This window comes from Myotis daubentonii, chromosome 7 (assembly GCF_963259705.1).
Source record: "Myotis daubentonii chromosome 7, mMyoDau2.1, whole genome shotgun sequence".
Taxonomy (NCBI): domain Eukaryota; kingdom Metazoa; phylum Chordata; class Mammalia; order Chiroptera; family Vespertilionidae; genus Myotis; species Myotis daubentonii.
In genome coordinates this window covers 94,735,768-94,752,884 of record NC_081846.1, presented here as the reverse complement: position 1 = coordinate 94,752,884, position 17,117 = coordinate 94,735,768, and the positions used below count along the sequence as shown (strand labels likewise).

Here is a 17,117-nt window from a genome sequence, read left to right as displayed (position 1 = left end):
CGGGTTAATTTGCATAGTCAGTCTGGCTGGTGGGTGTGGTTTGTGGGCGTGGCTTGAGTATAGCAGAGGAACGGTTGATTTGCATGTTTCTATTTTATTATATAGGACTCGAAGCTCGGTGTACAAAATTCATGCACTTGGGGATTCCCTCAGCCTGGCTTGCACCCTCTCTCAGTCCAGCAGCCCTCGGGGGATGTCCGACTGCCTTGGAAGTGGGAGAGGCTCCCACCATCGCTGCTGTGCTCACCAACTGTGAGCTCAGCTCAGGGCTTCTGGCTGAGCGGCGCTCCCCCTGTGGGAGCTCACTGACCACCAGGAGCTTCTGGCCCCTGCTGGTCAACGCACGTCATAACGACCGGTCGTTCTGCTGTTCAGTCGATTTGCATATTAGCCTTTTACTATATAGAACTATGTAGGATAGATTGGTTCAGTTTTGTTTAGGAACTTTTGTGTCAGTGTAGAGAGTGAGATTTGTTTATAATCCTTTCTGATACTGTCCCTGTCCAGTTTTGATATCAAGGCTATCTTAACCTCAAAAAGTAAGCTAAGGCCCTAACCGGTTTGGCTCAGTGGATAGAGCGTCGGCCTGCGGACTAAAGGGTCCCAGGTTCGATTCTGGTCAAGGGCATGTACTGTGGTTGCGGGAACATCTCCAGTGGGGGGTATGCAGGAGGCAGCTGATTGATGTTTCTCTCTCATCGATGTTTCAAACTCTCTGTCCCTCTCTCTTCCTCTCTGTAAAAATCAATAAAATATATTTTTTTTTAAAAAAAAGTAAGCTAAGGCCACTTTTCTTCTTTTTCTGGTCTCTGAATCAGTTTGTATAAGTTTAGATTATCTGTTTTACGTATATTTGATAAAATTTGCCAGTAAAAACAGTATGAGCTTAGCGTCTTTCAAGTGGAATTGAACAGGGAAGACCTTTTATTAATGCAGGGGCTTTTTAGTCAGTTTTGCCGAGTATTGTTCCATGTATATTTACATTTATTGATACAGTTATTTATAATATTCATTTATTTTAAAAATAGAGGCCTAAAACAAATTCATGCAAAGATAGGATCCCTCAGCCTGGCCAGCGATTGAGGCCTATTGTGGAGGCCATACGACCAGGGTGAGAAACCCCAGGAGGTTGATCAGCCTGCCCCTGATCAGGGCTGATGGGGGGCCGACCAGCCAGGAGATTTACCCCAGCCGGCCTGGCCCCAATCAGGACTATGCGAGACGCCCTAATAAGCCCTGATCACTGGCCAGCCCTAGGGACCGCACTCATGCATGAATTTTGTGCACCAGGCCTCTGGTGCAAGAAATACAGATACTACTCTGTAGATCTGTGTCCTTCGATCTGACATGTTTGAGACCCAGTGGGAGATGTTGGTATGGCCGTAAGGGTGTGGGAAGGGTCTGGGGACAGGATCATTTGCAGGTAAAGAAGACACCAGGCCGCTCTGGTTCATTATTATTTGTGTTCCACCCATAGACCGTCTGTTCCCGTCCAGTTCCAGTACTTTCTGCCAACATACCCACCTTCTGCATACCCACTGACGGCACACACATACACCCCAATCACCAGCTCTGTGTCCACCATCCGACAGTATCCAGGTATGATTCCCACTGTGAAGATGACTTCACATTTTCATTTTTTCAAGCAATGAGATCGAAATTGATCACTGGGTATTTACTATGGCTTTAACTACTCTAGCTTCTATGTTCAACTTCATTTCAGGCTAAAATGTGAAGCTTTAATGTTTTAAATTACCATCTCTTTGTTCAATAAAAAGTTGTTAGTATTGTTAGTGACATTTGCATGATTTTTGTCCCACCTGAGGAGAATTATGTTAACAATTTTTGTTACACCTTAAAATGGTAGTGCAGTTAAAACGAATAAAGCTGCACTCTTACAGGGCTTCTTTCGTTTTATGGGGTGTTTGTTGTGTTTTTAACGTTGGTCCAATTATGCTCAACACTCACTATTCTTTCTTGTAAATGGCATGTTTTCTTTATCCAGAAAACAATTCTTAGACGTCAGTGTTTGTATAATATGTTCCTTGGGACTCAGCTCACTTTAGGTATGAGAAAGCCAGGTTGTCTCTCTGTGGACATGGCCTTCTGTTGTGCCAACGAGGCCTGCAGCCAGGGCCACAGGTGGCCATTGAGCATTTGAAGGGGGAGGTGGGGGACTCAGCGCAGATGAAGAACTGAATTTTTTGTTTTACTTAATTAAAACTAGACAAACTTCAAATATGTTTGGAGAAACTTACTGATATGAAACTACTTTCTCAAAATGTAGATTTTATGGAATCAAAATATAAATCCAATATTTCTAATAAAAATTTTTTATCTGAATTGAGAATGTGCTGTCATAGCAAAATATGCCCTGAATTTTGAGGACATACTATAGAAATAAAATGTAAAATAACTTAATAAAAATTTTATAGTGATTACATTTTGAAATGATAATATTTTGGATACATTAGGTTAAACAAAATATATCTTTTTTTTTTTAACAAAATATATCTTAAACATATACTAATATTAATCTGGCCTGCATCTTTTTACTTTATGAATTTGGCTACAGAAAATGTTTAAACTGCACGTATGGTATATTTCAATTGGAATGCTGGTCTAAAACTTTGAAAACATGGTATTTAAATCTCTTTAAAAACCGGTTCCTTCATCTCTGCATTGGTTTTTGTATATTGGTTGGTTTTATTTTTAATAAAAATTTCTCCAAATTTTATTCTAATTTTTATCTCTAATGTGAAAAAGTAGCTGAATTTTCCTGAATATTCTATCATTTTTTGCTGTTCATCAAATTAATATCTTTTTAAAGGACATTCATATCCATGTTCTTTATTAACAATCTTACAGAGATAAAGTCATGCTTAATTGCTGCCAGAAGTATTAAGATTATTGATGCAAAGTCTTAAGTCTTTTTCTCAGTGGCAGCACTTACCTCCTCCTACCACCTTGGCCCTCTCTCACAGTGCAGTCATTGTGCCTGTCTCCAGAAGGTAGCGTGTGAGCGACATGTATTTCTCTGATAGTAGCCAACTGTAAAGGATGTGCAGAGTATCTCTTAAGCTGACATTGTCATTGTATATAAATATTTATTGTCAAAACCCATGATACTAGCACTGTCAGTAGTGTTGTGCATCCTGCCAGTCACCTGTGTTTCCACATTATTATTCCAAGTATCTTCTCTTACCGCTGCAGCAGACCTGAAAACGAGTAGCACAAGCCACAGGGCTTCTTCCCATCCCAGTCTGTGCACCAGTGTGCTGCAGGCGAGAGGGAGGGGTATGTCTTTCTCTGACATCATAGCAAGCAGTCCAACTCCCATTCGGTCAAACTCCCGAGGGGACAATTTGCATATTAGCCTTTTATTATATAGGATTGTTCAAGGTCTCTAGTTGCTTATAAAGATGGAATCTTGTTGGGCCAACAAGATATTAGTAGAATATTTATATGACTATATAATTATAAATATATATACATAATCTATATAGTTTGTAAGTGATTGATCCCTCTCAGATTGTTCCTGAAATTTCACTTGTTTCAGAGGTGTATCTCATTCATTTAGTTATTTGTTCATGCATTTATTAATTCCACAAATATTTATTGACACTCTACTATATGTAAGGTCCTATGCCAGGCTTTCTTTTTAAAGCTCACTTTTTTTGTTTAAAGAAATATTATTTTTTTTAAAAAAAATATTTTTATTGATTTCAGAGAGGAAGGGCGAGGGAGAGAGTTAGAAATATCAATGATGAGAGAGAATCACTGATCAGCTGCCTCGTGCACGCCCCCTGCTGGGGATCAAGCCCACAACCTGGGCATGTGCCCTTAATCAGAATTGAACCCAGGACCCTTCAGTTCACAGACCTACGTAAAGCTGACTCTTAAACAGATATTGCTGTCAGCGAGCTTAGAGTCTAGTAAGAAGAGTAGGACTTAAAGAGATATTACAGTAGACAAACGTATGGGGTCCCAGAAGAGAGGCTTGAGCAAAACCGTGCTGCTTCTGCCGTTCGAGATGTGATTTCTACATGAGACAGTAGGGCTGGAAGTCAGGAGTGACCTTCCTCGGGGAAGTAATATGTGGAAAGCATCGCTCAGAATGGAGAGGACAGAGGCATGGCAGTTCAGTATTGGCTGAGCACAGGGAGTGACCTGGAGAGGAACGGTGACTGATTGCATGCTCTCCAGGCAGACAGCCCAACTACCACTGAACAGAGACAACAAAGCTCACTTCTCAGAGACACGAATAATGCTCTGTGGGTTATTTATTTTACAGCAGGGAAGAATGACATAGCAATGGCTGGAAATTCACACGTGTACTAACTTCACTATACTTTTCTCTTTCATAATAAAAATTTATCTTTTTTTCTCTGGTTCATAAAACTTTTAATTATATCTTTTTTTAAATTGAGGTGTAATTGACATATGACATTAGTGTCAGGTGTACAATATAATGATTTGATAATTTCTGTGATAGCTTTTAAAATATATTTTTATTGATTTCAGAGAGAGGAAGAGAGATAGAAACATCAATGATGAGAGAGAATCATTGATTGGCTGCCTCCTGCACGCCCCACACGGGATCGAGCCCGAAACCCGAGCATATGCCCTGACTGGGAATGAAACTGTGGCCTCCAGGTTCATAAGTCAACGCTCAACCACTGAGCCATGCCAGCTGGGCAGTAACTTTTAAGATCTCTCTTGATAGCTTTCAAATATGCAATTTAGTCACCCTGCTATATTTTACATCCCTGTGACTTATTTTGTAACTGGAAGTTTGTACCTTTTGACCCCTTCATCCATTTTACCTACCCCTTCCAGCCCTCCTACTTCCCCCAGCCCAGCCTCTGGCAACAGTTAATCTGTTGTCTGTGTCTGTCAAGTTGGTGTACTGGTATTTTTTTTTCTACATGCCACAGATAGGTAAGTTCATCCATTATCTGTCTTTCTCTTCCTGGATTACTCACGTAGCATAATACCCCAAGGTCTGTCCATGTTGCAGATGGCAAGATTCCCTTCCTCTTTATGGCTGAGTAGTATTCGTGTGTGTGTCCCGTTTTCTTTATCCACTTAACTGTCAGCAGACACTGAGGTTGTTTCTGTATCTCAGCTGTTGTAAAGGATGAGGGTGAGATACCTTCCTCTGGATTTTTTTTGTTAACTGGGGAGAAGGGTTGTGTTTGTTTTCTTTCCACAGTAGTGAGAAAGTTTTTTTTGTTGTTGCTTCCTGGGAGTGCTTTTATTTTCAGTTTTGTTGTTTTTGAGGTTTTTTTTAATGTACACATAGATGATGTGTTTGCCTGATAGGAAAAAGGAAACTTGCGTGTTCTCTCTTTTTAATGGGTATATGGAACTTAAAATTCATAATTATTGTATTTCAGAAATGCCTATATAGTGATTCTATAGATTAAAACAAAAATTACTGACTTGGGAGCTATGGGTGTGTCTCAGAAGTTTTAAATTACTTATTTAGCACAGTTGCCTGGCTCACATTTGGAGTTTAATAGAGTGCTTTTTTGCTTTTTTTTAATGCCATTTCTATTAATCTGCAAAAAATTCATATCAGATTGGTAGGAAGTGAGTGGAGAAGAACACCTTAACGCATTAAGTGCCATGTCAGTCACCGGTGACTGACACTCTACTTTCCATCCGGACCTCATCAGTTACTGGTTCAGGCCGGTCAGTCACTGTTGGCTGATGATATACAATTTAAAAAATTATATTCTTCTATTCATAAATTTTAAATAACTTGAAGATCATAAAAGAATGTACTTAAATATTACTTGTTACCAAAAAAAATTTTAATGAATATTATTAAAACATAGTCTACATAGAAATGGTTGTCCTGTGCAGGTTTCACAGACTGTTATAACTTGTTTTGTGAACTTTATGGCAATAGTTCATCCAAATCGTGCTGCATTATCTTCGTAGCATTTCTTACAATATCTTTGAACTTTAGCCACTCTTCTAGTTTTTTGTTGCAGTTTGTGATGAGATATTTGAGGTATATTTACAGCACTGCCACTTGGAATTTCTTCATCCCGACAATTTGTTAGATGGACAGCTAATTTTTTCTGAAATTCTGTGATACTCATATTCTTCTTGCTAATATTTTTAAATAAAATATGAGCATTGAGAACAGCAGTATTTAGTAGGAGCTCAAAGGCTAGCTTTTATACCATTTCATGGGTTTTCATAACGGATTATTATAGGCACTCATTTGATCAGATATGTCAACTGCTTTTCCTGCATTATAATCCACTACAATTTTTGGTTTCAAGTAGTGACCTGATCTATTTTCAGCAATCACCATCTCTGACGTGTGTTTTGTTGAAAGAAGTAAGATGTCCCGCTTATCTTTCCATTTCAAAATGGTTATTCCTTTTTTGTTCTCTTTTGCTATAATTTCTCCCCGTTTTAATTTCTTTGACGTTACATCATGAGGATTTCCCCATCAATTTGAATGTAATGTTCCTACTAAATGAGTATTATTATCGAGTAATTTATATGCTAACTCTAAACTCGTGTACCAGTTGTGTGTACAACGTGTGTCCCTTATTGAATACATCTCTACAAAGAGACATTACAACATTAGTTGGTGTCATATTTTCTTTTTCTAAACTTTTCCCTGCATATACACAAAAAGCATACGTGTACCCAGATCCTCAGTACAACTTAAATAATTTAATACCATATTTATGGCATTTTTGTTTTAAATATTGCCTAAATATTATGTGGCCACGAAATGGTATCAAAGATTCATCGATACATACAGCTTCACATGGATAATATTTTTTGACATTTCATGTTATCTATTAGTTGTATTTTGCATAAACGATTGGAAACATCTGTCTCCCTATTGTCTGAAAAATTCAGCATTTGTAATATTTCAAATCTATTTCTTGACATTTTTTTCGGGAAAGTTTGCATTTATGCAGGATCATGGGACCAGTATAAATGTAAAGATGGTAGTCTAACTAGTCCATCCATAGCATCAACCAAAAAATCATTTCATTTCATTTCATTTCTGTTTGTCACAGTCCACCTGCACAAACGCTGCGAGTTTTCAGCCCCTAATTTTTGCGATGCATATAAGTTCGTTTGGCAATATCCTCAAACAATTCATCAGGCACAAATAGTTCATAAGAATTCTCTACTGTTGCACATGACTTTACATTCAAGTCTTCAATCCTAAAGCCAAACGGATAGGTGAAAGGCATAGTCCTTGGTTAATGACCTCTCGGATCATGCCATTCTTCAAAATCCTTATCCTCATCCTCTGATGAAGAAAAAGAACGACTTTACGACATTACTTAGAAAAACTAATTTCACTTGAATCGCTTTCACGTGCTTCTTCTACTGACATTGTCACCGTTACGGGTAAAGAAAAATTTTTAAACTGCACTGGAACACGAACCACAGACAACTGACCGAAGAGAAAGCATTTCTAAAAGAATACAGAGTACAGATTGCGATAAATACATACAGGAATATGCCTGAAGATGTACATGCAGTCTTATCGCAACCTTACACAGATCTCCGGCCGCCAGCATATCGGTGAAATCAGATATCGCGGGCTAAATGGAAAGGAAGACAAAACGGGCCTGGCACTTAACGTGCTAATATATGGTTTATGTAGTGATTTTTCTTTTGTTTATTTGTTAATCCTCACTCAAGGATATTTTTCATTGATTTTTAGAGAGAGTGGAAGGGAGGAAAAGAGGGAAAGAGAAAACATCCATTTAGTTGCTTCCCACATGGGCCCTGACTGGCGCCTAGTCAGGATCAAATCTACAACCCAGGTCTGTGCCCTTGACTGAGAATTGGACCAGATGCTCTAACCCAGGGGTGGGCAAACTTTTTGACTCGAGGGCCACAATGGGTTCTTAAACTGGACTGGAGGGCCGGAACAAAAGCATGGATGGAGTGTTTGTGTGAACTAATATAAATTCAAAGTAAACATCATTACATAAAAGGGTACGGTCTTTTATTTCAATAGTTTTATTCATTTCAAACGGGCCGGATCCGGCCCACGGGCCGTAGTTTTCCCACGGCTGCTCTAACCACTAAGCACACCAGCTGGGGCTGTAGTTATTTTTATTTTTTTCAGAGAGTAAGGGAGAGGGAGAGAAAGATAGAAACATCAGTGATGAGAGAGTCACTCACTCACTCCTGCACAACCCACACTGGAGACAGAGCCCGAAATCCCACATGTGCCCTGACTGGGAATCAAACTGTGACCTCCTGGTTCATAGGTCAAAGCTCAACCGGCCGGGCTTTTTTTTTTGAGGATTTAGATGTTGTGCAGTTTTCACTTTGGTGTTTTTCTTCTTATGTGGACTGTGTCTAATCAAAGCTGCTATTGTAGTCAGTTTTTGCATCTTTTTCAGTTTCAGCTCAGGCTCCAAACTCTGCCATAACAGCTCCGACTGGTGTTGGGGTGGCATCTACAGTTCACCTAAACCCCATGCAGTTGATGACAGTGGATGCATCTCATGCTCGACATATTCAGGGGATCCAGCCTGCACCCATCAGTACACAGGGGATCCAGCCAGCCCCCATTGGGACCCCAGGAATACAGCCAGCACCAATTGGCACACAGGGCATTCACTCAGCAACCCCACTCAGCACTCAAGGACTTCAGCCTGCAGCAGTGGGGACTCAGCAGCCTCCGCCTGAAGGCAAAACTTCAGGTAATTGTCATGTTGGGGTGAACTTTGGTGTGGAGAAAAGAGAGACCCTGGGTTTCAATTCTGATCTGCCACTTGCTGGCTTGTGGTCTCATCATTTCTCTAAGCTTTCGTTTTCACTTTGTAACATGAGATGCTTAGAACCTATCTGTCAGGGTCATTGTTGCTTTAGAAATGCATGAGCAGCCTTATAGCTGTTGGCACAGGTGAGGAGCACTCCGTGGAAAGAGTTCTAAGTTGAGAGAACAGATTCACCTTGTAATAGGAGGACTCTCATTCCTTGCAGGAGGTTTTTTAGGAGAGTTTATGTAACGCTGTAAAATTAAGATAGACTGGAATGTTTGGCACCATTTTTAGGATTGAACGTGGTTGTATTTTACCAAAACTGGGAGATTTCCTGAAATATACTATACAATTATGTATTTTTCTCATTTTATTAATAATTACGATTGTAAACCAATGAAAATGATTATTGATCATGCATCAGTAGGTGAGTAACCTCCTACTTGCCTTTTGCTTTTAGGCTCATGAGCATGATGTTCCTATTTCTTATCGTCTTGAAATTGGATGGTCAGAACATAGAGACACTAAGTCTGGTGGTCTGATTGTTTCTACTTATCTTATGTGATACTTTAGTAATGTTATTTCATTTCCCTCTCCTCATTGTTCTTGTCTGCCCCGCCCCTGCCTGTCTCCCAGCAATGGTGTTGGCAGATGGAGCCACAATCGTAGCCAATCCTATTAGCAGCCCATTCAGTGCTACTCCAGCAGCAACCACTGTGGTGCAGACCCACAGCCAGAGCGCCAGCACCAGCGCCCCCGCCCAGGGCTCCTCCCCCCGGCCAAGCATCCTTCGGAAGAAGCCTGCCACAGATGGGTGAGTGAACCCAGTAGTGCAGTAACCCCTCTGGTTCTGGTGTCACTTACATAATTGGTGTGATTGGGGTGTAGGCTGTGCTTGTGTTCAGCTCTAGTAGCTCATGCCAATAGTGTTTCCAAGTGTTTATATCCACTTACACCCTCACCAGCTGTGCGAGTCACTGCGTTCATCGCGACCAGGAGACACGGTGCTTGTGGGTTTGAGGACCAGCGTCTGGATGATTATTAGGCGTTGTAACACGAGACACTCTGGTTGTCGCCACCTTCTCTCAGATCCACTCTTGTCTAACATTTGCTCCCACTCTGCGAAACTGAACGTGTCGAGCTCCCTCTGGACTCCACATTGTTAAATCCAGTGGTTAGTTCTCAGTCTGAAAAGTATTGGTCTTTGATCGCCTTGATCCATGTATGTTACTTATCTTCCAGGAACTTGCTAGGTCAGCACAGATACACAGACACAATAATGATCATAAATACTTACCATGGATTTAAATTATAATGTGAAGTAGAAAGGAGATAAGGCGTGCTAGAAAAACAGCTAGAAGAGTCACGGTGCCTGCTTCCTAGAGCATGCTGGGTCAGAAGTGAGGAGGGCAGGGAAGGGACTTGCTGTATTCTGTCTTGTAGTACTGTTTGACTATTCTCATAATATCGTGCCTATGTTACTTTGATAAAATTCTTTAAAATCCATGAAAAGTACTTAGCCAATGTAGTGCTTTTATTTTGCTGTCCATAGCCTGGGAAATGTGCCTGGTACGTCTTTTAATTCCCTTGAACTGCTGTTTTTTGTGTTTGTCTCTTTCAGAATTGCAGTTCGGAAAACCCTCATTCCTCCTCAGCCTCCTGAAGTAGCCAGTCCTCGAGTGGAGGGCTCTGTGCGGAGCACATCCGGGTCCCCGAGGCCTGCAGGGTGAGCACGTCACTCAGGCCTCCAACTTCCACTCGGGCCTCCAACAGCACATACAGTGGGGCCTTGACTTATGAGTTTAATTCGTTCCGTGATGGAGCTCGTAACTCAGATTACTCATATGTCAAATCAGTTTTCACCATTACAATGAATTGAAGTGCTGGGCTGATGTTGTGGCGTTTACTGTGACGTTCGCTGCGCCAACTCGCAGTGGGGTATCTGAAGCTGGCTCGTAACCCGAAGTTTAGCTCGCAACTCAAAGCAAAAAATCGGCCAAGAGATGGCTGGTATCTTGAAAAACTCGTTCGTCGGGACACTCGTAAGTCAAGGCCCCACTGTAATTGGGAAGCAAAGGGTCTCACACATGTGACAGATTTCACATCATGTGCTTGTGTGCATTGTTAATGTGCTCTTTCTAGCTCTGTGGTCGGCACACAGTTTTCCACCTCTCTAACCCTCATTTGCTTCGCTTATGAAATGGGCATATATATATAACATTGAGCTCATCAGATACTTATCTTTTTATTTTTTGTAATGAGGTTTTTTTTAAATATATTTTTATTGATTTCAGAGAGGCAGGAAGAGGGAGAGAAAGATAAAAATATCAGTGATGAGAGATAATCATTGATTGGCTGCCTCCTGCACGGCCCCCTACTGGGGATAAAGCCGGCAACCCGGGCCTGTGCCCTTGACTAGAATCAGTCCGCAGGCCAGCACTCTATCCACAGGGCCAAACCAGCTAGGGGGATACTTAACTTTTTAAATAAAATGACTCATTGAAAGTACTTAGAACCTGTGACATAGTAAATACCCAGTTATTTCTGCTATCATCAATGGCATTATGACAATAGTTTATTCACCCTTTTTTCTTTATTTTTTGTCACCTTAGTTCCAGAAGAGGAATTATTTTGGATAAAAATGAGACAATATAAAGACATTTAAAGTATAAAGTCAAAATCACTGTTTTATTCTTCACCCACCTTGTCCATCCCATTCCTCAGAATATTATTGATTGGTTAAGTATCTTTCCATGTCTTTTTCTACATACACAAATAGATAGATTGACAGATCCTTCCTCAAAAACAAGATCTTACTGATTGATTTTTCTGTATCTTACTTTTTTCTACTTATCGCTATTAGCTTACCATGTTAATATTTTTAGATCTACTTCATTCCAAATAATTATGAATGCCTAATATGTGCCAAGTGTCGTTTTAAAATCTGGAATTATATAAGAGTGACTAAAATTACTTTCTAGTGAGTGTAAAGAAATAATAAAAAGAAAATGTAAAGGGAACATAAACTGATGGAGGAAGAGATGCCGTCTTACAGAAAGGCTCATCTCACCAGACGCCAAAGAGCGTGAAGGAGTCAGCCACATGCTCCCTGGCCTTGGACTGTCGGGCAGAGCAAAGAGCGGGGATCAAGGTTTTGGGGCCATAACTTTGCACACTAATGCAGGAATGTTAAAAAGTAAAATGCAGACTGAAACTGCAAAGTGGTCTTAATCAGTGGGGCAAAATAAAATCATTATATGAGCTTTAAAAACATTTGTGAAAATATTAACAACTATCAGTTACAATAGATAGGAAATGACAAAATAGTGAAACTAATATTTACTTAGTATGCTGTAATTCAAAACATTAGAAATATTGAGAATGCAAATGTTTTCTTTCTCATGATTCAAAAATATTGAGAACATGCTGACCGTCACATTGTGTGACTTGAACGCAGGACAGGAGTTTGTCTGCCATGATGAACTGCATCGCCCCTCTGAGTTTGGGTCTGCTCTGCCACTTGATTAGCACAGTTGGCATACAATCGGATACTGTCAAGCCTCGGCCTTGATTATCTCCCATCTTCAACAGTTTGGTTCCTGACCAAGTTGTTCACAGAAAAAATGTCTCAGTTGTTGAGCAAAACTTCGGTTCTCAACCCAACACTTCCCTTTCATGCTGATACCTGTAGGAACAGCCACGTGTCTCTCAGGCATCCAACAAAGGAGAGAGGGTGCGAGTGTGAGTCAGTCACCCCTAAACCTCACAGTAACGTCTCAGGAAATTGTGCTGTGAATATTTTGGTGGGTTTCTTTTTTCTGCTTTTGTTGCTGCTGCTTATTATTAAATACATACAGTAAGTCACCATGGGTCCTAAGAAGGTTAGCCATAGCAGCAAAGTGAAAAGGAAAGTTGTGAGAACAACAATAGAGCTTAGACATGTAGTGTAGATAAAAAAGGTTAAAACGGAATCATTTGGGGGTTTGGAATGGATTAATTCAATTTAAATTAATTCTAAAGGGAAATAATGATCCGGTTTTTGTACAAATCGCTTCTTGAATTGCCTTCTGGAACAAATTAGGTTTGAGAACCAAGATTCCACTGTAGTAGTTTCAGGTGTAAAACGATGAGTAGACGTTTGTATATCTTGCCGTGTGCTTTCCCCATATTCTTTACTGTACACCCTTCAACTTTCCTCCCAGCCTCAGCCCCTCCTCTCTGGCAACCATCATTTGTTTCTATGTAACTGAAATTACTCAGTATTTGTCTTTCTCTGACTTATTTCACTTAGCATAGAACCCTTTAGGTTCATTTATGTTGTCACAAATAGGATTTAATACTTTTTATTTCTGAGTAATATTCCATTATATATATGTGCCGCATCTTCCTTATCCATTCAACTATCGATGGATACCTAAGTTACTTCCATCTTGGCTATTTTAGATAATGCTGAAATGAACATTTTTAAAAATAGTTCAGCTAAGTGCCGTGACGGCGGTATGGCATAGGCTGGTAAAGAGCCCACCGACAAGGTCATCTGGCCAGAGGAGGGCAGAACGGGCCAGCCATGCCGAGTGCTGCGGCACCCAGCTCCTGCTGTGGCAGCAGGAGGACCTGGTGGTGCAAGCCCTGCTGGCAGGAGGCAGGGATCTGGAAAACTGGTGTTTTTCATTTCTTTCTAATAAAAACCTAGAAATGGAATTGCTGGGTTATCTGGTAGATGTACTTTATTGTTTTGAGGAATCTCTGTATTGTTTTCCACGGTGGTTATACCAGGTTACACTTCCGCCAACAGTGCCCGCGGGTTCCTTCTCTCCACATCCTCGCCCACACTTACTGTGCATTGCCTTTTCTCAGAGCCATTCCGGCAGGTGTGAGGTGGTCTGGTTTTGCATTACATTTCCCTGATGATTACTAATGTTGAGCAAGTTTTCATACGTCTGTTGGCCATCTCTATGTCTTTGAAGAAATGTCTCTTCCCTCTTAGAACTGTTTTCGCTGCATCCCATAAATTTTGGAAATTTGTGTTTTGTTTCAAGGTATTTTTGGATTTTCTGTTTGATTGTCTCTTTGATCCATGAGTTACGTAGTAGCATGTTATTTAATCTCCACATGTTTGTGTTTTTTCTAGTTTTCTTGCTGTAGTTGATTTCTATTTTTATGCCAGTTTGGGCAGAAAATATATTTGATATAATTTCAATCTTGAATTCTTTGAGGCTTGTTTAATGCCCTAACATGGTCTATCCTGGAAAATGGTCCATGTGCATGTGAGAAAAATGTGTACCTGCAGTTTGGGGATGAAATGTTCTATAAATGTTTGTTAAGTAATCTGCTCTAATATGACATTAAAGCCATTGTTTCCTTATTAACTGCCTTGTGTAGGTGATCTATGCATTGTGGCACGTAAGGTATTAGGTCCCCAATTGTTATTGTATTAACTGTTAACTTCTGCCTTTGTGTCCATTAATATTTGCTTTATGCCGAAACCGGTTTGGCTCAGTGGATAGAGCGTCGCCTGCGGACTGAAAGGTCCCAGGTTCGATTCCGGTCAAGGGCATGTACCTGGGTTGCGGGCACGTACCTGGGTTGCGGGCACATCCCCAGTAGATGTGCAGGAGGCAGCTGATCGATGTTTCTCTCTCATCGATGTTTCTAACTCTCTATCTCTCTCCCTTCCTCTCTGTAAAAAATCAATAAAATATATTAAAAAAAAATATTTGCTTTATGTTCTTTGGTTCTCCTCTGTGGGATACACCTGTATTTAGAGTTATATCCTCTTCTTGGGTGGACCCCTTTATCATTATGTAATGTCCTTTGTCTCTTCACAGTCACTTCTGTCTGAGTGTTGCTACCACAGCTTTCTTTTTGTTTCTATCTGCACAAAATTTTTTTTCCATCCCTTCACCTTCTGTCTGTGTGTCTTTTATCTAAATTGAGTCTCTCATAGGCAACATATACAGTGGGGCCTTGACTTATGAGTTTAATTCGTTCCATGATGGAGCTCGTAACTCAGATTACTCATATGTCAAATCAATTTTCACCATTACAATGAATTGAAATGCCATTAATCCGTTCCGGACACCCAAAAAACACCGCAATTGTTTTGTTAAATGTTTTTAAATAAGAAAAATGTATTTAAAAATAACGAATATTGTATAAAAACACAATACTGAGCAATAGAATGTAGTGCAATAAACTTGTTTTATTAAGTTTAATGTACAGCATTTACCTTGGAGATCAAACGACTTAAAGATGCTGATGGAGTTAGAGTAGAAAGGCTGAACTGAATAACTGAATAACTGAATCTTATTTGCTGATTTTTGCCCTTTTCGCCACGCTTTCATCACTTTCATCTACAGGAGTTTTCGATAAAAACCTGTCCAATGAGATCTGTTCCATCCTCCCTTTCAGAATATTTCTGAAATGAGTTAGGTAAGTGTCATTAAATAGCTCCATCGCACGCCTAGTTGCAATTTTTTCTGGGTGTTTCTTTTGAATAAAGTCTGGAAGTTTCTCCCACATTCCAAACATTTCCTTTATCTCACTTATAGAGATAACCTCCTCCTCCTCCTCCTCCGTGTCATCTATTTCCTGCAAAACCTCCGTGTGCTGCTGCGTCTGTAGCTCCTTTAGCTCCTGCATTGTCAGTTCCTGGGAGTGCTCCTTGATAAGCTCGTTGATGTCACCTTCCTTTATATCCACGCTTGCTGCCTCACCATGTCTGACAATGGAGTGAATGCCAGTCCTCTTTTTAAAATTTTCGAACCAGCCCCGACTGGCTTTAAACGGCTCTCCCGATGCCTCATCCATTGAAGTGCCTGGGGTCTACTGCAGCAAATCTGCGTAAATAGCTCGCGCCTTATCGCAGATAATAGCCTTCGTCACGGTATCTCCTGCGAGCTGCTTCTCCGTTAACCACACCATCAGCAGCTTCTCCATATTTTCATGGCTAGATGTCCGCTGTTGGGAAATGATCTTAACGCCCTTGGCTGGAGTTGTAGCCTGTATCGACTCCTCCTGCTTCAGTGTGGTGCAGGTCGTAGAAGTGCTGCGCTCGCACTGCTTCGCCAAGTCGATTACACATACACCTCGGTCATGTTTTTCGATAATTTCTTTCTTTAATTCAATGCACATCATCCGCTTCTTCTTCTCAGCCCTGTCCTTCGCACTTACTTTCTTCAGATCCATGGCTGAAAAACCGAAGTTTTGCAAAATAACTGCAAGCACAAATGTGAGCACAACCGCTTAAAGTGAACGAGTGAGACACGTGATGCTGGGCTGATGTGGCGTTCACTGTGACGTTCGCTGCGCCAACTAGCAGTGGGGTATCTGAAGCTGGCTCGTAACCCGAATTTTAGCTCGCAACTCAAAGCAAAAAATTGGCCGAGAGACGGCTCGTATCTCAAAAAACTCGTTAGTCAGGACACTCGTAAGTCAAGGCCCCACTGTAGGTGGATCTTACTGTTTTATCCATTAAGACAGTGGTCGCCAACTGATGGTCCGCAGACCACTGGTGATCCGTGAGGTCCGAAAGGTTGGCAACCACTGCCTTAAGCCACCCTATCTTTTATTGGAACATTTAGTTCATCTACAATTAAAATACTTATTGCCATTTTATTCAACATTTTTCGGTTGTTTTTGTTATTCTTCTCTGTTCCTTATTCTGTTGCTCTCTTTTGATTTGCTGGTTTTCTGCCGGGGTCCAACCCCAGCAGGTCCAGGGGTCCCCAAAGGTGTGGACGGAGTCGGCGAAGAAGGAATGACACGGAGACAACGTTCAGTTGATCAGTAGCCTAGCCAGGATCTCCAGCCAGGATCTCCAGCCAAGTTCTGGTCTGGATCTCCAGAGAGGTTCTGTGTTCATGTTCTCTTGCTAGGTTCTCCAGCCAGGTTCAGTCACTAGGTTCTAGTCAGGCTCTCTTGCCAACCTCTGGAGTCAGGTTCAGTCCAGGATCCCTTGCCATGTTCTCTCCAGCGAAGCTCCTCCATCTCCTGGTTCCCTGTAGGTTCTGTGTTCTGAGTTCTGTCTCTTGCTGTCTTGTTACATCTGTATTTATACCAGTTGATTCAATCCTATCAATCTCTATTACAAAGGTTAGGGCGTTTCTTATCTCCATTCCAGGGAGTAAAGATTATGTAGCTTAAGCATGATTGTTCGTAGTTAAAGTGATTAATTACCCGCCTGGCACTTAGTTAAAGGGTTTTATTCCCTCCCTAACTTCAGGGGAAAATCCCTACCTGGGGATTCAACCTATCTCGGAGAGGTGACCTTGGTTAAAACACATAGTGCCAAGAAGGTGAGCAAACATATTAAGAACAGTATGCCATATATGCCAGGTCCTTTGA

General features: G+C 40.9%; 1 protein-coding gene across 6 annotated transcripts in view; it reads left to right on the top strand.

Annotated features, from left to right (window-relative positions):
- The window catches only part of SAP130 (Sin3A associated protein 130), a 100,250-nt gene that overhangs the window by 37,836 nt on the left and 45,297 nt on the right, over positions 1-17,117 (top strand). For 5 of the 6 annotated variants that reach the window (XM_059704822.1, XM_059704825.1, XM_059704823.1 and 2 more), the window contains exons 12-15: positions 1,478-1,599; positions 8,409-8,711; positions 9,408-9,585; positions 10,393-10,497. In XM_059704822.1, the coding sequence (XP_059560805.1) occupies positions 1,478-1,599; positions 8,409-8,711; positions 9,408-9,585; positions 10,393-10,497 (708 nt within the window). The remainder of the gene's footprint in view (positions 1-1,477; positions 1,600-8,408; positions 8,712-9,407; positions 9,586-10,392; positions 10,498-17,117) is intronic. The other variant, XM_059704828.1, reaches the window with a different exon arrangement.